The sequence below is a fragment of the Macrobrachium rosenbergii genome, chromosome 15 (genome assembly GCF_040412425.1).
Source record: "Macrobrachium rosenbergii isolate ZJJX-2024 chromosome 15, ASM4041242v1, whole genome shotgun sequence".
Classification (NCBI taxonomy): domain Eukaryota; kingdom Metazoa; phylum Arthropoda; class Malacostraca; order Decapoda; family Palaemonidae; genus Macrobrachium; species Macrobrachium rosenbergii.
The window spans coordinates 44,850,847-44,877,620 of record NC_089755.1 but is presented as its reverse complement, the minus strand read 5'-3'; the positions used below and the strand labels follow the sequence as shown (position 1 = coordinate 44,877,620).

General features: G+C 35.9%; 2 protein-coding genes across 4 annotated transcripts in view; one reads left to right on the top strand and one right to left on the bottom strand.

Annotated features, from left to right (window-relative positions):
- bdg (bedraggled) overlaps positions 1–15,439 on the top strand; it is a 165,417-nt gene extending 149,978 nt beyond the window's left edge. The window contains exons 5-18 of the mRNA XM_067117526.1: positions 1,530–1,665; positions 2,438–2,501; positions 3,173–3,297; positions 3,528–3,679; positions 3,816–3,898; positions 5,090–5,229; positions 5,797–5,967; positions 7,851–8,011; positions 8,494–8,625; positions 8,955–9,032; positions 9,880–10,071; positions 11,871–12,020; positions 12,155–12,357; positions 14,502–15,439. Coding sequence (XP_066973627.1) covers positions 1,530–1,665; positions 2,438–2,501; positions 3,173–3,297; positions 3,528–3,679; positions 3,816–3,898; positions 5,090–5,229; positions 5,797–5,967; positions 7,851–8,011; positions 8,494–8,625; positions 8,955–9,032; positions 9,880–10,071; positions 11,871–12,020; positions 12,155–12,357; positions 14,502–15,114 — 2,400 coding nt within the window. The 3' untranslated portion in view covers positions 15,115–15,439. The remainder of the gene's footprint in view (positions 1–1,529; positions 1,666–2,437; positions 2,502–3,172; positions 3,298–3,527; positions 3,680–3,815; positions 3,899–5,089; positions 5,230–5,796; positions 5,968–7,850; positions 8,012–8,493; positions 8,626–8,954; positions 9,033–9,879; positions 10,072–11,870; positions 12,021–12,154; positions 12,358–14,501) is intronic.
- A 188-nt stretch (positions 15,440–15,627) lies between these two features.
- LOC136846627 (COX assembly mitochondrial protein homolog) lies at positions 15,628–23,834 on the bottom strand. Of its 3 annotated transcripts, none has more exons than XM_067117535.1 (5): positions 23,730–23,834; positions 20,914–21,072; positions 20,245–20,349; positions 19,155–19,267; positions 15,628–15,780 (listed from the first exon to the last, which is right to left on the bottom strand). In XM_067117535.1, the coding sequence occupies exons 2-5, from the start codon at positions 20,990–20,992 to the stop codon at positions 15,682–15,684; spliced, it is 396 nt and encodes a 131-aa protein (XP_066973636.1). In that variant the 5' UTR covers positions 20,993–21,072; positions 23,730–23,834; the 3' UTR covers positions 15,628–15,681. The 3 variants fall into 3 exon arrangements, with proteins under 3 accessions (XP_066973636.1, XP_066973637.1, XP_066973638.1); XM_067117536.1 differs by having other exon boundaries at positions 23,231–23,776; XM_067117537.1 differs by having other exon boundaries at positions 23,748–23,766.
- Between the last annotated feature and the right edge of the window lie 2,940 nt (positions 23,835–26,774).

Sequence of the window (26,774 nt, the reverse complement as noted above, 5' to 3'; positions counted from 1 at the left end):
AGTTTCAGTAAAATAAATTCTGAGCACTTTGAACACCTTGTAATATTATACATAAAATATTTATTCATGAGATATGTGTGTGTGTTTCTGTCCCTAGAAGAGACAAAAATAGTAATGGCACATCGTGTAGTAGCTGCTCAATACTGCTCTTCCAAGGTGCTTGCTTTGGTGATATTGATCAAGGCAGTATTGTACGTAACCATAAATCCTGCTTTAAAGGAAGCGTCTTGCGGCCAGTAGATCATTACATTTGAGGATGACTGCGTTCGATTACATGTCGGCGAACCCATTCGTATATTTATATCGACGCGCAGGTCATGTTTTTTATTGTTATTACAATTTACAAATTTGTATATTTTTACGAAGAATATTCTAGAATTGGTCTCCGTGACTCGCAGCTTTGATAATCTTTTGGGAGAGGTCTGAATGTAACTTTCGGGAGGGTGGGACCTTTTTGGGACGAGGGGTGGCCCAGCCTTTGGCGGAGGTTTGTGATTTCCGAACACGTTTTTAATAGTTTCAATGGGTACTGTAGATAAATTCCTGTAAAATTTAGTTAAGTATTCATGCAATCCTCAGCTGCGTGGCATTATGCCTTTTTCTTGTCGTCCATACCCTTTGGTGGTCTCTTTCCATCAACCGCCCAATTTCTCTTCCTTTGACTTTTGTACATTTTTCACATTTGATTCAGGAACAAATTCCTTCGAGCGAGCCGCAGGCTACGAGAGTCTAGGGAGACCGCTGTGATCTGTTTAAACTGCTTAGTAATAACATTGACCTATTGACTTTTAGCAATGAAATCAATGAGGAATCTTGAGTTCATATCAGTGTCACCTTTATTGATTAGTTTCTGTTTGGGGGGACCTGAAAATGGAGTCTTTTCTAGAGAAGGGCATGAGGTTGACCCGCCATTGGCTCAGCCTGAAAGAAAGTGGATTGATTTTACCTTTGCCGTCTTGTTTTCCAAGACGATGTTGCGTGTGTCACGATCTTTTGTAAATTATCTGGACTTTCATGTCTCAGCAGAGACGACTTTCATGTGGCGACTACGGGTAGGTACTGTACCTCCTTCCAACAAATACGCTGTGCATTCGCTCAGCAAAGAGAATTCTTGTGCGGTAATGTTCTTGAACATTATTGAGAATCGATTTTACGCTTTCGTGTCGCTTGATGAGGGAATTGCTGGTACTGAAGTTGGTTTGTCACGACTTACAGTGTTGATTTTAAATTTTATCTGGTTCAAAGGGTGGCTTCTTTATTATCCTGCTCCGCGGTATACGTATTATCATTAACTGTTTTATTTTCCAGTGCCAGTGTTTGTACACGTTAGGTCTAAAAGAAAATTACAGAGGCAGAAATAAAGATATGCTATGCGAGTTGTGTAGAGACTGTTGGCACCACGGAACACTTGTTTAGCTGTATAGTAGGTATTTCTGGTTTATATTTTATCGCCATATACAGGATCTTTCTGTGTAATGCGTCATAGAGAGCCGGTGTATAGGTGTATATTGTATCCTTGTCTTTTCCAGGGAGTCGGTTACAGCCTAGTGATTGCTCAAGCGCTGGTGGGCGTGTACTGCACAGTGCCCATAGCCTGGCTCTTCATCTACTTCAGAGATTCCTTCATCACTCACAATAATTTGTTTAGATGGGCCGACTGCAGATGTAAGTTAGAAAATGCTTTTTTTGTTTGATTTTTGGTGTAACAGAGCTAATGGGGTTATTGACGAAACAGGAATGCAGTGTATTGGGTAATCAGATACAGTATCTCATTATTATTCTGATACTAGAACGTATTCATATTTTGTTGCATTCTAAATATTTGAGGAACACTATTTGTTTTATCTCTATGCAACTTTTGTATAAATAGTGTGTCATTCATTATTTATATTATGTTGGGTTGTTATATGATTTTTGCCGTTATTTACTTATATTTTTATTTAATTGCCCTTGTGCATTCATTGGCTGCGCATGCGCAGTGAACATCCTACTTAGAACTGATCTTATGGGGAAGTTCTCTTCGAAGCGTCCTGGTTTTGTATTTTTATTCTTTGCGAGAGTCTGCTTATTTTAAGTTTATAGTAGATTAAATATCTGTTAGGTTTTTATATTCATTTACATATTCGTGAATCCATCACTTTTTTCATGTATGTTCTTTTGTAATTAATTCACTTATTTACTGTCATCTGCTTTTCAGTTAACTGATATGTACAGTAGTTCAACATCAGATCGTATAACAAACAGATATTTTTTATAAGTTACATATTGATATTTCATTCTTATCATGTGTAAATTGTTTTGCATTATGTTTCAGCAGTGTTATTTCAGTCAATCATATTATGCGCAATGCCTGTATTGTGAATGGAATATCAGTTAAAAAAATACACATATTACAATTATTTGTATTCAAACCAAATTGCTTTCTTTTCATTGTCAGTGTTTAACTGCTCGAACTCCAGTTTCAGCACGATATTCATAGAGACTGTCCCAAAATACTTCAGGTAAGGAAGGAACTGTAAACTTAGTTCTTCATTTTTTGCAAATGGACTTTTGAGTTAAAGAAGAAAAAAGATAGTGTGTTATATCCTCATCTCATTGCATATCGATCAGTATAGTAGTCAGCGTCAATTTGGAAGTCTGCATCCTTTCTCCAGATCACCTTGTAGGATGTTCCATCATTGTTCTCTGACAGTATATATCCTCTCGAGAGGTCCTTTACGATGGCATATTGCATATCCTCCTTCTGATGCCTCCTGTCTCAGGAATTCTTGCATTATGTTCTACCATCCCTCTCTCTGGTAGTTTGCCTTCTTTTAAGAATCCCATTAGGGTGTTCCAGTATCCCACCTGATCGTGATTCCTCTCTCAACTTTCATGATCGAATATTCCAGAATTCTTTCTGATAGTTAGGCTTCCACAAGGTTGCCTTAAGAAGTAACATCATCCATCATTCTGAATGCGTCCTACCATAAGAGTTCCCATACTACAGCTGTATATTCAAGCATTCCTCATTCTTATTAGAGTTTCCGTAAGATGGTGCAGCATCCCTCATTCTGATTAATCCCCATAAAATGTAACAGCATCCCTCATTCGTATTGTTTCCCCACAAGAGTTCCAGTAGGAATTCACAATATCTTTGTTTACTCCCAATACAGTATCCTTTATCTTTCAGCTTGCAAGTATTGCAACGCAGTAATGCAGAATCGTCATGGTTGCAAGAACTGGGTTCCATTAAATTTGACATGGCTGTCAATATTGCTCTCATCTGGATTATCACTTTAATTGCACTGAGCAGAGGTAAGGTTTCCTTATAACGTGGGCACTTGAAGTTGAATTTACTTGTATAATTGTAAAAGTGATAGATTTAAAACGGACAGAAACGAAGCTAAGCTGTTGTTGCCATATACAGAATACCTAATTTAAATTTGGTTTCTTTTGATTGACAGACTCTTTGCATCGCATGTGAATTTGTGTTGATTTTGTATGACATTTACTTTATTTAAATCACTGACAATTTTTTTTTCCAGGAAACCACTCATACGGGATAGTTTCCTACATTGTATTCTTGTTACCGTTGTTGGGTTACCTAGTGGTCTGCCTTTATTTAGCATCATGGACTAAAGATGATATATATATTAATCATGCATCGAATTTCAATGAACTTTTCCAAGCTAGTGAGGTAAGTTATTACTATACTATGGATACTTTTGTTGATAATGACTATTGCAAAAGCAAATGATTGTGTTGGCTAAGAATAATTATTGAACGTTGTCAATATTGTCAATAATGTTAATTTGTTTTCCTCCCTCCAACAGTCCTGGATGGCTGCTAGTCGTGAAGTTTTCCTAGTCTGGGGGTTTCATGGGGCTGTACTTCAACAGATGTCAGCACATAACAAGTGAGTTAGTTAGAGTTAGTTTTTCTTCGTTATCGTTAAGCCATGTCAGCACATAACAAGTGAGTTTGTTAGAGTTAGTTTTTCTTCGTTATTATTAAGCCATCTCTTCACCAAGTGGTTGGTTAGTTAGTTTTTTCATAGTGAAAAATAAGAGATTCCCTTGGCTCCAAAGGGGAAGCAGCCATGCAAGAAGGCAAAGAGGAAGGGATATATTAAGCATCAGATTCTTCACTACCATCCCATTCTAGTATAATAGGTAGTTCACTGACCACCAACTGAAAAATGCCGTGTCACCATCAAGAGAGTCATTCCACAAGTGTGCTTTTTGATGGTACTGTACCGTGAAGAAATGCAGATTAAACAGTTTGTCAATTGCAGTGAATCCTGCAGACCTGATAATTAGTCACCATCCATTTTTGCTGGTTGGATTTACATGGGCATTAGCTAGTCCCCTAGCTGCTTTGCCTAGTTTTGTATGTTTCTTAAAGGGTCTTGGCTTTTTCCTGTATCAGACTTTTTGAACCTTGGTGGGGGATGCTTTTACGGTGAAGGTCCTCCGTCCACATGAATAAAGAATTCCCCCTTTCACAAAGGCTAATGTAGCATATTTCAAGTCATTTAAGGTGATCAGTTGACCAAATACACTGGATGGCATTCCCTGCTCAAGTGTGTCTTAACTTTCAGAGTCTAACAAGCACACACTCATAAGGAAGGCATCTTAGTATTATTTTATGATTGTGAGACAATATTCAGGTTGGGATCTCAAAGAAACACCACTAAAATTGGTTTTCCTTAAGCTATGAAGCTAGTTCCTATTTGTTTTATTGCACAGCGTTTCCTTTGTGTTCCATGTTCCCTAGCATTTTGCTTTCCATTTTGAAAAATATACAATGTATTTGATATTTAGTGCTTTTCACTTTATATTTAAGGAGATTTTACTATCTTAAAAACAGGCTTGGAATGGCCTTTGCTTCTGCCAAAATTTAGTTTAGGAATTTCTTCAGAAGTGTTTTTTTAATATTTTCCAAACAAAAACTTGCAGATAATCTGATTCAGGAACAAATACCTGTCATGAAGAAAGGTGAACTTTCCCTTGGGATGGTGGATGATTTCTGTGGAAATTAGATAGGTTTCCTCATAGCAACTATCATTCACTTGGATTCATGTTCTGATCTACAGCATATCTTACAGGAAAGGTCATCCACTGTACCGCGACACAACTGTATTAGCAGTAATCACAACCCTGGCATTGGTGCTAGCAGCTGTCACAGGCTCATCTTGTGTGTCAGGCTTACATCAGAAAGAATATTACTACAAGCCATCTTCCTTTGGTAAGGTTCCAGAATATCCTTATTCATGTCAAATGAACAAAAGTTAACTTTTGTAAATGTGGCTACATTAAGGTGACCTATATAGTACTAGGCCAAATTTTTATTTTTATTTTATTTTAGATATTGCATTCTATTTTTGTGGAAACAGTTGATATATGAACAAGATCTTGGTTAAAAGAGTCAAATGGTAGTATGTATAGTGAGCCATTTTCAGTAGTAATGTGTTATATGTGAACTCACAACAAAAAAATTTAGTAACTTTTAAGAAGACGACTTTGGATGATTAAGTAAAACAAATTTAAATGAAAGCTGTTATCATGGAATTGCAATGCACTCCCATTTTCTTGCAGTGTAAAACAGTTTATTTTGTGTAAGTCAAAGAAAACCATATATAATTGTAGCCTCATCCTTGATTTTCATGTTTTGTTCATAAGCATGCAATTGTCTTCTCAATAATTTTCACCTTTTCAGGATTGAGCCATTATTTAATGAGATACCAGAGATTTTTGGTTAGGTTTTCCACTAGGAATTTTATAGTACTTTCATGGAGTGCTTGATTTCCCACAGAAAACACAGAAACTGCCCAGTTCTTGACAAAATCGAAGCCTCATCAGTTCAATGAAGCTCACCAATTTCACAACGAAGCCAAGCCAATAATGGAGCAGCGTTTACCAGGTTCCATGTTTCATTATGATAACTTTTATGCTGGAATAAGAATTCGACCATCGTATTTTCATGGTAAATATTCTTGTAAATGTTATTTTAATTTATACAGTATTTGGTGTACTCCGGGTACATATTGCTATGAAAAGTGCTTGTTTGTTATTAATACGGTATGCTTGCTTCAAAAGAGGATTAGTAAGTATGCACAAGAATGAAACTTTGTGAAAAAGTTGCATTTTGTTTTTAGCTTACAACTTGGTGAAAGAGGTTGATACATAGCCAGATACCAATTACAAGAATTGCCAAGATTTGCTGTCTGCTTTCATTCCAAATAGTTAAAACTGGTGCACAATTACATATTTTCATGAATGCTGATACACGCTTGATATGTATTTATTTTTGTTTGTATAGCATAATTTTGCTTAAACAGTTAAATGCATGTGCAGCCTCTAATACAGTACAAGTGAAAGGATATGAGGGATTAATCTTAATATTATCTGCTGAAATCTTCTTTAAATATATTTCTAATGCAAAAGAAATTGAACTTCTTAATTGCTTAAACCATCAATTTTTTCATAGGCATTAAGTAAAAAAAGCTGAAATATTTTAGTAATTTTATAATAATAAAGATAAATTGCAACAGACTCTGGAGCCACTATTGGTGCAAATATCAGACATTCAAGTTATCTATAAAATGGGCATACTTGCAATGCAGGACAGCTAACCCTTGGAAGATACCAATTGACATTATCATCAAAGAGGTCTGGTTAAACAAATCATTTAAAAATAAATAAATCATCATATTCCCAATTTTTTAGATTTCAGTGGCATCATCTATGTTAAATTTCTGGCTGACTTCAACTCATTATTTTGAATTTTAATTTTATGGTGTTCCATTTTTAATTTGGCTTCTAAATTATATCAGAACCAGCATTATACTTCACCATAAAAATAGATTTACAACTAGCAATATAAGAAAAATATTGCTATGCCCATAAGCTGTCAGTGATGGTGCCCCTGGAATCTCAGAGGATTAATTAGCTGGAACATTGTTAAAATCATCAGCAATTACAGATTCACATCATGAGAATCTCGTAGGGCTCACCCAAAACATTTGTTTGTAAATGAGACTTGAAAATGTTATAGAATTTGGACAGCTTGATGGGAAAAGAACAAAGGAAATGTATGGAAATTAACAGACTGAAACCATTGCAGCTGGAGGCTATAAGGCCATTGCCAAGAACCTTTAACCTTTATTACTGTCTAAAGTGTGATTCACAAGCTACGTTAAGTGGTGCTCCCATACAGGATTTGCTTGCAGAAATGGCATCAATTACAAGGAATGAACAACATAATTTTAACCAGTTTGTTTAATGTCATTCAATATTCAGAACTAACAGGCTGATACTGCCAACAGCCTATTGTACAGATGTTCTAATGCTTTTTTCCTTTCTGTGTATGTACTGTACAAAGTGAAGATTTAAGTACTCAAGAGGAAAAACAATAATGTGTAAAGGAAAGTAAATGGGTAAGCATAATAGTACTTACATATATTGAAGAAGAATAATATGAAGTAAATAACAAACAAATAAGAAGGAATATAGCAACCAAAACTGTGAATGCATGCAGACCTTGATTTGATAAAATAATTAATGTACCTAAATGTAAAAAAAAAAAAATCTGTTTTTGTCCATCCGTCTGCAAATTTTATGCAGCAGAAAAACCGATACATGGAAGATGGGAAAAGTACTACCAGCGTCAATTTGACTGAAACAGTAGTACATAAGGATTAAATAAATTTGATAAAGATTAAAGTATCTATAAATAGTATCAAAATTGTGGCTGAGCACAGGATTCTGTATTTGCAATTTCTAAATCTTGTGATCACCAATTAGTTATATTTCATGTTTTTGTTTTACCTTTTATATAAACTGATTGAGTACTTCCTGTTACCACAGTGAAAGCTGCAGAATCAAATGAACGAAGTGGTTATCAGAGTTTGCGACTGGGAACGGAGCTTTTTCCAGCCCTCCTCGCTGTCAGTGGAGCTCAAAACATATCTCCATTTTGGTCATCGTTATTTTACTTCAGTCTACTGCTATTTGGAATTGCTCAACAGGTTTGTTCTATGTTATAGTATCTTTAACTTCTTGCTCTCACTTTTCCCCCATCTGATTCTAAGGATACAGTACTGTATACATGTACTGTACAACAAAACTACCGTTCATGTCTAAGTCCTGGTCTTCATATAGTCATAGCATACTTGTCTACTTCAACCTTTTCTTGTGGGTTTAACAAGGGGATGAAACTAAAAACTATGATAAATATCTATACTGTACACACAAAACGGGGTTTAGAACAAAGTTTTTACATATTTAGCAGACAAACATGTGAAGTGCAGCAATGATAAAACTGGAGTGCAGTACTTTGGATGTTGTACAGTAATATGTTTTAACTGGATAACAGTAATAAATATAATTTAATGCTATGCATACAGAACTGTACTTGACAATTTCATATACAATATATTTTAAAATAAAGAATTTTGACTTTCAAGAAATCTCTTCATGAGAGGACTATAACCAGTTTATTTTCTTTTAGCTGGCAGTATGGCGTACTGTGGTCGAAGCTGTCATACGGATTAATCGTGAAAGACTGCAGTCCTGGGAGATATGCATAACTTTTCTCTGCTGTTTGTTTGGTTTCTCAGCAGCATTGCCAATGGCAACAGGGGTAAAATGAAGTTTTTGTTAACAAAATTATCACTCTGAACTTTATAATTACAGTATTTGTGTAAATTCATTAAACTAATATAAAATTTCCAAGACAACCAGTGCCCTGTTAACAGTAACTATTAGACACACTGATAATGAGGATAATAATGGTAGTAAATTTTAATAGTAAAATTATGTAATGTTGATTGATTACAGCATATTACAGAAACTGAATTAAAATTTTTTTTTTTAAATACAACACTATAAATAGATAAATCAGCGCAACAACTTACTGTAAAGTACTCCTGAAATAGCGAGTATTAATAAAATGCTTTATATTTCTTTCAGGCTGGCATTCATATTCTTTACTTCCTAGATTATGTAATGAGTTGTGGTTGGTGGCTCATGATTATTCAGTTAGTTCAGGTAAAGTTTGACGTTACTAAAGTAGATGTATTTAGTGCATGTAATTGCATGAAACATGGGTTTGGTTTCAAGGCAAGTTGGAAGTTAAATCTTAATTTTGTGGCGAATCTTGTTTTTTACTGCATAGTACAGAAATTTTTCATCTTATTTTTTACTTTTATTTTTGTTGATTCCTGTTTTGAACACACGACAATGAAGTACAACTCTTCAGCCTTAAAATGACACCAAAATCAGTTTCCTACCATAAAAAATAACTACAGAACAACCAAAGAAAACTGTGACTAAGAAAAATTTCACTAGAAAAATTGAATGACTGGAACAGATGTCATTTGACAAAGGCTGAAATGTTAGAAGGTGATGTGCCCATGTGTATGACAATTAAGAGATATGTAACCCCGGCATTGTGGATAGCTTTTTTCTCTGGTATATTTAGCAATATTTATGCCTAGAAATGAGTGCTATTGGAACCATTTCACTGGGTGACACAGGTCTTCCCCCAGAAATAGATTTTTCCTTTGTCAAAATCCCTTAATGAGTGCTTTAATTTTGCTGAACAAAGAAATTTTTCCTTTATTATAAATAAGTGCAGTATGCCAGATTTTGCAGGATTAGATTTGTTTTCATCATACTTCCATACCAGAACCAGGTAAGTAGTGTGTGAATTATTAATTATTCCTAAGTATTGTGCTGTTTGTAAGACTATCACTTGTAAAGTAACTCTGCACTTATTACAGTTATCCTGAATATTCCTAAGTAGTGAAACTTTGTTTAGAATTAAGGGGTAAGTTACTGGCAAAAAAGGGATGCAGTAATTATATGTAAATGATGTATTGTTTCTCATTCACAGATTTTTGCTCTTCTGTTTGTTCGAGGCAAACCTTATAGTGGACAAGATATAGTTGGTGAGCTCATGGGCAAGGGTGAACAATGTCGTTCACTGTGGCTGGGTCCACTAACCTCCTTTGCATGGAACATTATTGTACCCGTTGGGCTCCTGGTGCTATCTATATCATCCTTCAAATCAGGGAAATACAAGGATGTAAGTTATGCAGTTGTGTTTAATGTTTATTCCATAATTTTAGGGCAGCCAGACATTTTTAGACAATTTTTATGAAGGTTTATGCATATACTTATGTAAAATTCACTCTAAAGGTTGTCATTGACAAATTTATTTCAATATGAAATTTTCAGTGTTGAGAAAATGGCTATTTTACTTGGAGTGAGATATTTATATTTATTTAAATTTTTAATTTTCTCAATAAAACAAAACTAAATACAAAAGCTGTTTACACTTGCAATTCGTAAATTTATCTGAGTGTATTTCAGTTAATTCTCATTATAGATCATAATCAAGAGGATTATTAAAACACAAACATTTATCAGATCATGTATAACGAAACAAATCAAGAAATGCATAATTGCATCATAATTCAGGCATTACAGTACTGTTAGTACTGTACACCCAATTAAAGAAATATTGGAATCATGCCATTGTGATGGTGAGTTGGTTTTGTGGTTTTATTGGAATTGTGAATTTTGTGGTTGTGCAAAATTTTTGTGCAAAATTTGTTAAGAAACTACAGCAAACTATGAATGAAATTGCAAACCCATTTCTGTGATCAGTTGAGACAAATTTGTTGGTTATTGATGTCTATATCAAATTAGTTTCTGGTCATCAAGACAGTATGTCAGTGAGAACCTCAATTCACTGCTAGGTGGTGATGATTGCATCACCTTTTGTTCTGTTGTTCTTAAGCTACATGTCATTAGTATGTTATTAAGTGACAAACTTGAATTCAGAAAACTTGATATCTAAGTATAAGATTCAGTTTCAAATACAAGTCTTAAAATTTTGCAATAGCTTGGTCTGCCAATTGAGAAATTGCACATTAAATTAACGGGCACTCACTGGTTGCTATCAATATGGCAACATTCTCCTGAGCACCCAGGAGGAGGTAGGCAGGTGGCAGATGTGGTGATCAGAATCGGAAGTAGAGGGTTTTGTGCCAAGTTAAACCCTTTGATAATCTTACAAAATACTTAATTTAATTTTTCCTTCCATAGGGATGGTTGTTTGAGACTTTCAAATACAGTAGTGGAAAATCAGATAAACGAGATGTAACTGTACATAATGGATGTGATGAATGAGACAACTGTAAGATGCATGTGATGAATCTTAAAATATTTGTGGTTAAAAATGAAGAAATAAACTACAGTAATATATGTTTGCATCTCACTATAGAGTTTAAAAATAAATCTTTTGGAAAGCTCTGTGAGACCAGCAATGCAGCTCAGTGGCCTACTTAAACTACTTGTCAATGCATTTTGTAATCTTGAGCCAACTTTATTCTCAAGGAATTTATTTGTTAATTTACTTGTATAAGGTAAATTTTTACTTAATTGCCCTTACAGTTGGACATTAGCCTTCTTAAGAAATAAATGAGTATTTTCTCTCTTGGCAGTTTAAGTCTTAGGTACTTGAAGGTGACTGAACTCAATTATGTTTTCTAAATAAGCATTACTGTGGAATAAAAACACCATATTGTAGCATGTAAACAATAAATGTAGGGACAAAAAGTTGATGTACGTGATTCTAGTACTGTACTATGAAGTGATATCATTGGGTCTATTTTCATTGCTGTAATTTGTGATTTGCTCTCAAATCACATGGTCCCGTTTTTATTGCTGGAATTTGTGGTTTCATTCAAATTAATGATTTTAAAGTACTACAGTACTATCTTTCTGGTTTGCAGCCTTAAGAGGTAGAAATACAAACTTAAAAGATTAAGCATATTTCTGTTGTGTTATACCATGTTGAAATTTGGCAAATGTTTTCAGGTTTTTGCTTGGGGTGATAAGAGTTACTGGCCTGTCTGGGCACGGCAGCTGGCTTCTGCACTCCAACTTTTCCCAATTCTTCTTGTGCCATTAGTTGGTCTTATCCAAACCTGCCGGTATCTCACAGCTACAGACGATGACTTATTTGAGGTGTGTATTATGCAATTGATGTATATTTTCAAAGCTTAATGACTGCTGAAACTTGTCACTCAATGAAAATTTATATTCATTATAATCAAAGGTTACTTTTTGCCACATTGTATTGAAAATCCTAATCATTCCAGAAAATTCAACTGCTGTATAGACCATCATTAAGACAACGTGTATCAGGAAGCAATAGTCTCAATAACAATACCGAAGACTCAGATTTAGAAGGGGCAGGCCCACAGGAAGGTCAGGAAGATGAAGCACTGACTCCTAGACCATATAGTGATCCTCCACCAAAATACACGCCACCTCCGTCCTATTCAACTGCCACAGGAGTCAGGTAAGAACATTCACTTATGTCAGTGCCATGATTAAAAGTAAGTAAAAAAGAAAATGGGATCAAGGACTAGTTATAAGTGAAAACATGACTTAGAAGTTAAAACTAATTGGCACACTGCTGACTAAGAATCAGAAGCAAAGGATTTTTACTTTAAACTTATACACAAGTCTTTTGGAGCAATTTTTTCTTAATGATTTCTACACTCCCTTTATTTATAAATAAAGACTCAAGCTGTACATGTAATATATTTATAAACAAAGACTCAAGCTGTACATGTAATATGGTGAATAATTTCCCTCGTATATTTCTTCAATTATTGTGAATTAATCCACACTACAGGTTAGAAACATTATGGGGGCTGTCAGCCAGAAGCTCACATTTTAAACCATGATTAATATAACTTAAAACTGCTACACCTGGATTAAGGTATCAACTGTTTAATTAAAATTTCACATTAATAGGCCTACACCAATTTGACTGAAAAAATAAACAATTTATGTTTTGCAAACCAATAATTTTTACTAAGAATTCTTTGTATTTGTTTGAGGTTCTGTACCAGAGCCTCTTGCCATATTCTTTTCTTTATGTTGGGCAGTTACAAGAGTAGTAGGCACTTTAATTATATCCTTTATACCTGTTATAGATATTAGAGCCTGATCCAAGCCTCTGCTATGGTTTATACCTTTAATTTTTGGTTGCACTTGGTTCACTGTTAATATTGGAAGCGAGTTGATGGTGATTTACAGTTTCTAAAATTCCTTGTACTGATCAGGTCAGTGCCAGAATTAAGCACAGGTACAAGCAATCAATTATTGGAAATTATTCAGTGAGGCAAGAGTACGGATGTTCAGATTCCCATTACATTCTTATACTTTCCTAAGCCATGCTGAGGTAAAGCTAAGAAATGGCTGTAATTAATGGGGTTTGGAAAATATTCTAGTAAAATGATATCCAGCCTTAGGGTCTAGAGCCCAAAATTCTCATTTTTAAGGTCATGGTATGCTATGTGATCTAAGGAGATCCTGGTGTAAAACATAGATGTATTTGGGAGATTAAGGGATAATTTCCAAGTGCTTGCTATGAATATCAGATAACTGTGTGCTACCTGTAGGTAAAAAAAGCCAAAATTGTGGAAGGACTGTAAGACAAGTGGAACTTCATTTTTTCTTATCCAAAACAACTTCCATAATAGCTTTAATAGTAGGTTTGTAACAAAAAAAAAAAAAAAAAAAAAAAAAAAAAAGAATCCTTACTGCATGTATGCCAACTTTAATAAGGGAATTATGCCCAAACAATCACCCCTGGCAGTCAGAAGTCTTGCAATACGTCTGCATTATCATCCAAGTTACTGTTAAAGAGCTGTCACTTGAAACACAAAAATCTGCAGTTTATACCCCTCTTCCTCTACAAAGCCCCCTTCAGTTGGGTGTTACTCAAGGTTCTTTGCAGCATGCCTTTGGCCCCTAGCTGCAACCCCTTTTGTTCCTTTTACTGTACATGTTCTTTCTTCCATCTTAATTTCCACCCTCTCCTAACAATTGATTCATAGTGCAGCTGCGAGGTTTTCCTCCTGTTACACCTTTCAAACCTTCTACTGTCAATTTCCATTTCAGCCCTGAATGACCTCATAGGTCCCAGTGCTTGGCTCTCGGCCTGAATTCTATATTCAATTCAGTTCAGCAGACAGGACAGTGTTTTCAAAAATGCATAAAAACAGCACCTCCTTAGAAGGCAGTAAACAATAACTGCAGTGTACTACAACTGCTGTTCAGCTCCTACCTAAGCTTTGATAGTTCCAAAAACTATTAGCCCTTCCTCACCTGGTGCTGTCCAGAATAAATTACTTTGATGCAAGATGAAGAAAAAGAGTGGAACAGGGTACAATCATTATGGCTAAGAATGAAGATCACTGATGAAAAACTGCAAATGCAAAATAGGTACAATCAATTAGTACTTGCCAAGCTTCAGAATGATACTTGTTGACGTAGCATGTAGGGGCCTTCCTCCATTCCAGTGGGATAGTTACACAGTATGTTGCACTGAGAGCAATATACATAAGTAAAATAAGGGGTTTGTTTCATATTGGAATGATAAATATAAAAATATGAATAGTGATGTGACTAATATAGATTTCTTTCTCACAGGTTTGCAAAGCTGCTAAATCAAAGTCTTCGGCAAAGCATGAGACGCTTGCGTAATACGATAAGAAGTAGCACAGAAGCAAATCAAAATGGAGACAATGAAAGTGCTGCACAAACCAACAGTTGCACTAGGGTAGAGGAATCTACAAGCAGAAATACTCCATACATTCCCCCTCCTGATTATGTCACTATAGTAGGTGAATGTGGTACACAGATGGGAAGTTCTCCCTCTGGTAACACTGACCCACCACCCTTATACTCCACTCTAGATCCTTTACGACGGCAGCGTGCTTTAGCAGCTCTGGCTAATGCTACAACTTCTACTTTTAATGTAAAATCAGATGTGGTTGCAGAAACTGCACACCCAACAACACCATCCCTTCAAAGAAGTAACAGCAGAAGGGAGTCTGGTTTACGGAGAAGTATAGCCTCTGGGGTAAGACGAAGTGCCCGCCGCTTAGCAGCAACCCTTGGTGTTGGTAATGGGGACGACGACTCCACTCTTGTTACCAGTGAAGAACCCATAAGTCAAGATACACAGTCTTCAAGGGATGGTGAAGAGTTGCATCCACATGCTTACACTAACTTTGAAATGGTTTCACAGTCAGAAGCTTAAGTCATGCGTAACAAATGTGAATTGAAATAGGCATTATTATTTATAAAAATGAAAATTTATATGACAGTATTTTGTTTTCTACACTTTTTATATTGACTTTAAAATATTCTATTACACCATCTGGATAAATGTTGTGTATTATATATTACAATATATTTGGACTTGGAGAAAAATTTAATGTTCTTTTGATATCTAATGTTTACCATGTAGATGTCATAATACTTATTACTTTGTAATGCAGTACGGTATATATTCAAACATAAAATAATTCTATGAAAGTTGTTGAAAAATTGTTGTGCTTTTTAATAAAACTTGTAGATAAAAATACCTCTCTGTGGATATGCTTTACTACACACCATCTAACACTTACTCCTAAAACTCCTAAGACAAGAAAATGGGACAAGAGCAAGACAAATTATGTGTGCAAGACACAAAAAAGAATGGATTATTTTTTCATGTATACTACAAAACATTTAAATAATTTACAGTGAGGATAAATAAAATTATAGTAAGTAACATTAACAGTAAAAGTATAATTAATGAAAAACTATATACAACACATCCAACTTAAAATCCTGAAGTCTGAAGCCTTTGCCTTTCCTTTTTTGTTATTCCAGTTCTTCGGTACTCACTCCTCTCTTCAAGATACTCATTTTTACATTGTTCCTGTGAGACAAACATAGTGTAAACGGAAAAATAAAAATTACAAACTGGAAATTGTCTAGTTGGACATTACATTTCAGTAACATTTTCCTGTGTTGACACTTGCCCATGAAGCAATTATACACAACACAGACAGTACAATAAATATGCTAAGGTGCTATGAATACAAAAGGTGTATTTTTCTATGCAACTCACAGTAAGAATGCCACATAGTACTAAACATCTTTTAAATTATTTAAATTCTGCAATTCTACCAAAGCACTATGTTTTCACAATAAAACAAGTTTTTATACAAACTAGTGAACTGTGCAGGGAGCACCCAGGTACATGAAGCAACAATTCCCAAAAAGAATGGTATTCCTTGAGGTACTTATCAATGCTCCTCATTCTGCTGTGCCAATCTCCTGAGAAAGCAAGTAAGGGAGGGTGGCACTAGAGTTTATGATAAACTGGTTTGTAAACTCCTGTTATAAAAACTTACTTTCTATCACAAACCATTTCATCATATAACCTGACTTGATTTACGTCCATCAAAAGGAATGAAAACAGGAAGCTGGTAAAGGTCCGTATGGGGTGCTTTGGTGCATAGAGATTTGCAATGGAAGGCTCTCCAGACTTCAGGCACTGAAAATCTATGGGTCTGGTGGAAGACAACTTAACAATGGATGCTCACTGGAACAAGGGGCATAAAATCCCATATTCAAAGTGAGGATATGATAGCCATGATGATGGGTCACAAGGAAGGCAAATCCTTATGTTGAGAGCGACAGCATTACCAAAAACCCCTAGCATAGAGTTTAGCAATGCCTGATGCCCACCCTGGACATGGCAAGAGCCAAAAGAGGCTATTACTCAAGAGCCTTAGCCCCAAGTGAGGGTAGGTCCTTGAAGGACACAAGAACAACTACAAGATAGAAGCTCCAGCCAAGACAAAACATTCTCCATCAATGTCTAACCTTGACAACTCATGCTCGAACAGCTGAGAGATAGAAGGATGCTATCCTTCAGAATACAGTGTCAGATAACACATTACAAGGGATGAAACTCCCAACCTATAGGTTATACTTTAACAGCAAAAAGGAGAACTATTCCATATGTCAAAAGTGTGTCAGGCTACCAACCCAGAAGCAACAGGAAGCCAAACAAGGACCACTGACAAATCTGAAACCTCATGAAAGGCATAGAGGCCACAATTAGAGCAGCTTGAAGTGATCCAAAACGTGGCCCAAATCTTCCAAGGAAAGTGATACACCCAACTGACACTCATAAGGTCAACGAGTGAGGTCGTGCAGAACAAAGGTCAAGCCCTGACTTGGAGATACACTGAAATGCTAAGAATAGATTACTGATGTAAAAATATCAGAAAGGTACTTAATTTTCACCAACATGAGGCCAAGCTATAGAAAGGACAGAAGACAGGTAGCATGAGAATCTTCCCAACTGAAAGAGTGCGTAGCAAACCTTAACTTGAAGAAGGCTTTCACAGATTAGTTAGTGGATGAAGGGATGAGAACCCCACTGTTGTTCAGAGCCACAAATCCTCTCCAGTCATCATTAAAGAGCTGTGGCAAAAGTGTTGCAGGCCGTGGTGAAGCAATTCCAACAATACCCAAAATACTTCACTCACTAAAGCTAAGCTAGATGACCTCACACGTGAGGAGGCAGTGACTTGGCGTTAGAATGAAACGTATGAAAAAAGACATCTGCAGGATAAATCCTTAACCTTAAGAATCCTAATATCCATAACAAGTCCTGTAAGGCCCAGGAATTACAGTACTCTTTCTGTGCCTAGAAAGCATGGGACAATCATACATTTGACAAGACCCAAAAACTCACCGGTGATCACCTCAACATACTGAATGCTAGTAGTGTAGGTGTATTCGCTGGGTCAAGTCTGAATTCAGTGTGATATCCACTGGTCGTGCCACTGAGGCCACACACAAGACTGCATGGATACATGGAGGAAGTTCATCAATAATGCAGCAACAAATCAAACGAAGGAGCTCTCAGAATTTCTAACCAGGTTGCACATGTCAAAGGATAGGGACTGTCCCAAAAAAAAAGAGAGCTTGGTCACCTGTAGAGGGGTCAGTTTCAAGTAGCGAGATCCCAAAACAATGAGGCAAAAAACTCAAGTCCCCTCTGCCAGCATATAGAGCAAATCAGAACCCTGATCCTTATAGACTCCAGGAGAAGATGGAGGCTGCACCACTTACCATGACGTCATTCTCAATAAGGTAGTCAACCTGACTAGCAGGTTTGTCAGCCCCAACTTTTCATTACTTTTACTGTACCTCTGTTCATATTCTCTTTCTTCCATCTCACATCCCAACCTCTCCTAACAACCGATTCATAGTGCAACTATGAGGTTTTCCTCCTGTTACACTTTTCAAACCTTATACAGGCAGTCCCCAGTTTACGACGGTTCCGGCTTACGACGTTCCGAGGTTACGACGCTTTTCAAATATATTCATCAGAAATTATTTCCCGGCTTACGATGCATGTTCCGGGGTTACGACGCATCGTACGCCGATCCGACGGAAGAAATATGGCCCCCAAAACGGCAGAATAATCATAATTTGAAGGTTTATTTGATGTAAAACTCAATAATAATGCAGTTTACATTGTTTTCAATGCACCCAGAGCATTAAAAGTAAGGTTTTCTTATGATTTTTGACGATTTTCGGGCTTACGACGATTTTCGGGTTACGACTCGGCACAAGAACGGAACCCCGTCGTAAACCGGGGACCGCCTGTACTGCCAATTTCCTTTTTAGTGCTGAATAACCTCATAGGCCCCAGTGCCTGGCCTTTGGCCTAAATTCTATATTCTATTCTATTCCCTTCACTATGGATTATGATACTCTGAAACATTCAACTTCACCACCTCCAAGATTACATATTGTTCTGTGCAAATAATGCACCCAAAATAAAATCAAAGTCCTGAAACATCTTGGAAATGCTCATACATCACATCCATGGTTGGGTCTCATTTAAGGCACACACTCAGCTGTATGCTGACAGTCATTATCATCAAAGCATCACTAAGGTAATTTTCTTGACAGTTATTGAAAGGTAACCTTACTGTCCTTCCTTCTATTGATACTGTTTCTCTTTTGCAGCCCTCTGATTTAGTAAATACCAATACAGTATCTGATGAATCTTCCACTAATTACAAAAAAAATTCTTCAAACCCTCCTTTGTGCTGGTCTGTTCATGCACTAAATACACTCCCACACATACAGTCACTGTCTAATGGATGTTATAATGAAAATATTAATTCAATGGTGTCTAATCTAAAAGGCTATATTAAATGAACAGTTCATATTGCAAAATGCATAATAAAAGTAAACATGAATAAACTATAGTAGTCTTACCTTAAATTCCTCATCTTTGTACCATTTTTCTAGACAGCCCCATAGAGCAGTGTTCTCTTTCCGACATGTATAAAACATTCCTAATTTTGAATCTTTACAACAGTGGGTAAATTCTGTAAAATGAAATTATATATCTATTAATGAAAATAACAAGATCCAAAATGTCAAACAGCCTCTTAATAACAGAAAGACAGATACTTCCTTAGATATGAAGGCTGCATACTACATGTACTACTATAGAACTAATGTCAGCGGATATGAGCAAATAAAATGCTCTAAATGCAATTAAAAAAAATATTTTCATTCTATAAACTTTCATCTGCTACAAAATGGTTCCTTACCAAGCATGAATAATCCACCACATTCCCTTCTCATTTAAATGATTGTTGTTGATTACAAGAAAAAACAAATGAAAGAATAAAATAAATTTTGTTATAAAAAGTTCTATACTTTATACCAAACTGAGAACTACTGTATAAAAGACACCTTTCCTGCAAAACAGACCCATAGCAGGGTTCTGTTACAAAAGCTAAACACAAGAGTGAAATACCTGATACATTTAATGGGTAATTTTCAAACTTCAATGAACAGTAAAACTAATAACGGTACATGTTCTTTGACTTGTTTCCAATACATGTACTGTAAAATATAAAGCATCAAAATCCAAATTCAAAGCAATTCAGGCTTTTCTTTGGCACTCATACGAAGCAGTAAATAAAACTGGCTACTTCCATATTTATCTTCACAAAAAAAGTGGTGGTGAAAATAAACTAAGCATAAAGACCGCTGAAAGGCATTAATAACCTGGACACTTTCATACTGTTTTATCAGAGATAACTATATACCATCCGTAAAATCTATTCCAATTATAAAGTACATAATTAGGATGGAATTTGGGCATTACAACCTCAGTGTGTTTGTCCAGGTTCAAAATATCAAAATTCCATATCAGCTTTTAATTTAGGTCTAATTCATACATGTCAACATAAATGTGATTCATTAACAAAGGCAAAATGCATGTACAGTATTTAAGAGCTATCATTCAGAAGGCAGAGGAAATATTGAAAAATAATCTACACTTTAAAATTACCTTCAACTTCCTTACTGCATTTTTCTGCACGGGCAATATCTCGCATCTTTTTTGGTATCATGACTTCAAGCTCCACCTTCCGTAAGGATCTGTCATCTGGATCACCTAAAAATATAAGAAAATCTGCCAATATTCATACTTTTGAATGATTCAAAAGACTAAAATAACCTGAAAAAGACCTTGCTCCACATGTAAGACTTAAAGCATACAAAAATGCATCTTCATAGGAATTGTACCCTGCATTAAAAATACAAGCTACTGAATTCCATATCATGCTACTCCAAGAATGACTGAAATCTATAATGTTTATTTACCAGAGAATTTGCCAGAAGATAACTAAAATTTAGTATTCAAACTACTACTTAACTACCAGTTGCACTAGTCACAATCACTGATAGTGCCTATTAAACAAATAAATACATTTTAAAGTGCAATACACTTAAGTAAATTTAGGGAGAAAAGAGACAACTTTACAACACAGTTGTCTATACAGGCACGATGACACAATAGAAATACACATACAGTATTCTAAAAATTTCAATAAAGACCACAAATCACTTGCTCGAAAAAAGGATGGCCACAGAGACAAAAGAAAATTCTACATTGCACTGTAAAAATAGAAAATCAAGTTACTTAAACTACAGTGAAGAATCAGTAAGAGCAACTTACCTAACCCATGGGGTCCTCCTGTGTTCCTAAATTTGCGATCTGGAGGTAAACTGGAATCACTTTCAGCAAATGCAGCCATGAGAACTATGTACAAACTCCAGGTGCAATATTTTTCTGTAGTCTAACTTCCAAACGTATTGGAATAAATTGAAGTTAAATCTGAAATTAAACATGTGTACTTGAAATTATCAACAGCTAATGAAGTCATATGAAACCCACAACCAATTCAGTACAAAATTATATTTCTCAAAATTGAAATTTTTGAGTTTTATTGCAGTCTAGATGTCCTTTCTCATTAAGTATCAAATGTTTCAGAGTAGCCACTTCCTCAATCAATCAATGAAATTGGGACTTTTGGTGGAAGGTACATATATGGATAACTCTCTGATAGAAGCAGATCTTACAAATTAGAGCAAAATAATATATTGTACAGCACCATCCCAGTAATACAGTTAAAATTGCATTTTTTAACAGTAAAATGCAATTTTCCTAACATACAAACCTGAGGTCCTTTACCTATATGGGATTACTTTCAGCGAAAGCTGAACTGACCGCTAAAGACTTAACAAGGCGGTGCGGTAGTATAACTACCGGCCGGGTAGTTGGGTGGTTGCAGTGGGGGACCCACGCTACCCCCCACCCGGTGTCACGCATTCACTTTGCTTTCTGGCCTAGGGCAGATTGTGGGGAGGCTGAGGTGGGTAACCTGAGTAAAGGACCTCGCGTTTGTATGTTAGGAAAAATGCATTTTACTTTTAAAAAATGGAATTTGTTCCTACACAAATACAAACCCTTGGTTCTTTACTTATATGGGTACTCATGATTTGGTGGGAGGAATCTGAGTGTAGGTCTCTGAACGACTGGAAGTTACAAATTTGTGAAAGGCGGTCGAGGGTAAAGTTCCTCTCCTTGGACAATGCCAAAAAATCTTTTAGGTTATGCAGCAAGGCCCAAGTTTTTAGCTTTACAGTGTTCAACAATCAAAATATGTAACTGCACAAGTTACAATCATACATAGGTAAAGGGGGAGGTGGTTCACCCAGTGTACAACCAGGAAGGAAGAGCTCCATACTTTAGATCAGGTAAAGATGCAGACTATACTTCACTCTGATTTATAAAGCCCTGTGTCAGCTTATATGATGTTTAACTGAAAGTCCCCTAATCAGGTAGGGCCTAGGGCCCTACATTGAGAAACTTGGGGGAGGTTAGTTCAGGATGAACCTACTTCATACTGATTTATGTTAGCCTAAGTCAGGTTTTGATGTATCCCTGCTTCAAAGTAGTTTTTAACCTGTGACAGTCTATCCTACTCTAGTGACCAGTTAATTAGCCTATTGTTGTATGTATATACAATACAGGATTATTAAAGAGCAGATATGTCCTCAATAAACACTGGTTTGCCAAAACAATGGAGTAAATGCAAAGTGAGGGATCAAGGCTACTGTAGCAGGGCATTTCAGAGAGAATATGATCTTACCAGACTTACCCTTATCTAATCTAACCTCTTGACACCAAGGCTGTGACCCCACCCAAGTCAGTCATGGGCCTTCACTTTGCATTTCACTGTTTACTAGAGAGGCTTAACATTAGCCTTTACAAAGAACTGGACAAGGAAACATTTAGCCTAGTCACATGCACAGACAGTAGAGTGAGCACGGAGTGAGGGGTCAAGACTACTGTAGGCCTAGTAAGCATTTCAGAGGGAATATGACCTAACCAGATTTATCTTGGTATTTCTAAGTATTAGCTCTGTGTACACTACCTAGCCTAACCTAGTGGGGCGGGTTACTTAGTCGGGGAGCGGAGCCCTGGTGAAGGAAACTCCACATTTAACCTAAAGTTCCCCTATAACACTGTGCATGCATAACAGCAAAAGTAAATTAGTTCTGAGATTAATTATGGGTTAATTACAGTTGGTCGTCAAAAAATAACAGTAAATTTGGTAAAGTTCGTTTCTGGTCTGAACTCCAATTCCACATGAGGGGTAGTACTAAGCAGTGATTCATCTACACTGTTTCACCATGTTTAGTACTAGCCCTGGGGTGTCAGATGTATTTCACCATGTTTAGTACCAGCCTGTGGGGATCAAATGTCCCTACGTGCTTTTTGTAAAATTGAAACTTAGAAAAAATACCCAATCATTTACATGTATTTCATTTTCTATTGTGATCAATATTAGTTTGTGAGAATTATGTATGAAGAATATTTTTTTTTAGTTTTTTTACTAAGATTCAAAATATATAATAAAATATCAAGGAGGGATGTTCAGACCGGAAATGAACATCATCCATAAATTCTTGATAAGCAACCAACATACCATAGAAAAAGTCAATTTCCAAGGTAGGCTAATACCCGACGTCGAGGTAATACTTAGTTCTACCCTTATCTTGACCTCACATAACCTCGGACGGCAGCAGATGCAGAGTAGGGAGAATGCCGTGTCCTGACCTAACCTTCCTAACCTAACTTAGGCTGTTGTGCTCTGACCTGGATAGGGGACTTTGCTTTTCAGCTGCCACCCCCCCCCCATCTCCAGTAACACTGAACAGCCCCATCTCCCTATTCTGCATACTACCACTCAGACGCCATGCCCTAACCCGGCCGGGGGACTCGCCCAATGGGACCTCTCCCACGACAAGTCATGACCATAGGCCTATCTTGACTAGAACTAGGCCTAAGGTCCCCTAACAACTTCTGAACTTTGAAGCCTAGGACTAGGCTAGAAGATGTCCTGATAAATCCTCTAAATCAAGTTGACAGAGTTAATTCGACTTCGTAAAATGACAGAATTATTTACCGAGAGACGAATTACTTACAAATATTACACAAGATACTACAATAAGGGTCGTTGAGTGCGAAATCCAGACCGGTGAAGCAACCGAGAGTAAACATCCGTTCGAAGGATATGTCTACACGTCGACTTCTCTCATAAGCTTATATTTTTTTATTTTAAAAAATTCTTAATTCATGCTAAAAAATATATATAACAAACAGTATTATTTACTTAACTAGAAATTTACCACCTCTCTGGATAATGCATCTTTAATCAACTAATGTAGTTGGTGATGTCTAGTCATTCTTTCATTACCGAACATACCTTACCATCAACTTACTTTCCATGATGTTTTCCGCCACTCAATTATGATCTAAAACGCACCCAAGTGATGTAAAAAGGCCGTAACTGAGTTATAAAACAACCATTGGTAAAAGATGAAAGAAGAGAATAGAATCTAAATAAATCTAATGAAAAGAACAAACGGTAAAGAGATATTTTGGAAAAAAATTGTGAAAAATAAGGAAAATAATTACAATTTATGAAAAGTGTGCAAGCAACACAAAGAGACGAAGTAAAATTTGGTGAGGCATGTTAATTAATGTTTTAAAGTAGAAACTGATGCAAAAAATCTATTCATTTGTGACCCACAAGGTAATAAGGTTGATACAATATATGGTAATAGCAAACATCATAGAGACCACATATTTGGAATGAGAGAAGTATATAGCAAGAACGAGGAAAGAAGCATTAACGCATTACAATATAAGGGAGTTGATTTTACAATGACTGAGATACTGAGGGAACATTATGATCTAACCATTTGTAATGAAGAGCTAAATAAAGTCAATGAAACAGCATATGGGAAACGAGTGTTAAAAATCGAATGCTATATGTATTCACTTCATCCTGAGATGTACGTAAATAAAAATGAAAAGCAAAACCCATCTAAGGCCAATAGCTTTAACTAATGTATCTTAAAAAAATTTTCTTCATGATGCTAATAAAGGATGACATCGAAATCATTTAATAAACAATAATGAAAATAATGAAAGTTTGGCAGGATTTATGCGGGAAAACTGAAGATAAAACTATACTATAATGTTATGAGATGAAAGCGAAATGGAAGATTTTGCCTTCATACAAGAAAATGGGAAGAAGACATGAAAGAAGCGACATATGACAACAACTATTAGTCTACATCTTCCTACCAAGGCTGAACCAATACATTGCAACTGAATATTAAAAAAATGGATGGACCGGTAATAAATCTTGAGCTCTAGCAGCTATATGAAGAAAACTTACAGGAAGTGGCAGCAGGTTACTTTTCAGTGAGGAAAATTTCTAACAAAAGAAAACAGCACTACATTGTATGGGAAAGACAACAAAATAATGCATTACAAAATCAGCAGGTGGGGTAGATAAGGGTGGTGAGAGAGAAATATAATGCGAATCTCCAGTCATGAAAGTTTTTACCCTCCAGCAATGAATATATATGACGAATTGTTTTGTAAGACATGTTAAAAATGTAAAAAAAAGAAAAAATTAGAAAATTTTATCTATTTGATGTAATCTTTAGTTTCTGAGTTGCATTTACAACTAATAACTCCTGCGGTTCCAGTAACAATACACAGACATTACAGGTCACAAATATCTGTCTTATTATCACTAATATACCTCGTATTGAAAAAGATTAAATTTTAGGGCCAGTTATTTGATTTTTCATATTTCTTGGCGTGTAATTCCATGTCTTCCTCGTCTTCTTCAGTAATACTGTACTTACACAGTTCTTGTTTTTGTTGGGAAACAGCTTCATACAGGACGGAAATCAACTGCAGTTTTTTATTCATGCTGCTCTGCTTTATTATTTTCATAATTGGCGCCTCCTGATTACTCTTGTATAAAATGCATTTTCCTGGCATAAAGTACGTCAGTGACCTCTTGGTTTGTAACAGGGAGTTTGAAGTTAAATTTTCTTGACAATAGCATGTTGAATTAGTGAGATGACAACGTTGCAGAACCCTTTCCTCTACCTTGGCAAATGGGAGTGAAGCCAGTTAATTTTTATTAGTCTCCCTAAAAGCATCTTTCCTGTAATGATTTTCAAATTAAAACTTTAATGCAGCAGATCTCCAACTATTCATATAAAAGAATACAGCCAAATCCTCATTGCATATAAATGAGCAGAATAGTAATAAATAAATAACCTGAATTATCTTTTCAAGAAAGTTGTACTATCAATCGCACACCCTACTAGCATATATGATAACCTATTACTAGCACACTCATCTCTGAAATTAACTTGCCTCGTGGATTACATTCAAATATACGGAATGGAAAAAATATCAGCTGATTCCTGTTTATTATTTGTAACTACCAGGAAATCCCAATTTATCATATCCCACTGCTGCTGCTGCAAATTTAATAACACAATAGCTAAGCAGAACCATACTTTTGAAAATATATACATTCCTTCATCCTTGAGCTCTCAAAACCCTTACCTATTAAAACTGTTAATCCCAGCTAGTGATAAGTTTTGCATGCAAAGTCATACTGTTGTAACCTTCTTATAACTACTCCACTTTGCCGTCTAAAACTTTCTACAGACTAAAGTCAAATAACTAAAATCAACAAATATTAGTATCACAAGGTAATTTCAGGAGATCAGCAAGTACATTTCTAGACGCTCATCTTCTTTAATGTGCTATTTCTCCTAAGATGATGGCAAGCATGGAGTTTTCCATTTCTACCTATCGACTACATATAAAAGATTTGAAGTGAAAGGCACAAATTGGAATAAGGGAGTTATGCGGAGACAGACCAAAGGAAGTAAATGCAAAGTAAAAGACAGAAGGAAATACGATTAGGAATCAAAAGAGATGCTACAAAGAATTGTTTGTTCTGTCTACAGTCATCCATTCAAGTCAAACCAATGGCAGTACCCATGTGACTGAAGTCTACAAGTACTGTAAACGTTCAAATATAAAAACTTTTGTAATAATATAGGGTACTGTACTGCAACATGATGTTCATAGGAAATGTAAACAATTTTTTAATTGAGGTTATATATTTTCAGTTCCTCTAACCA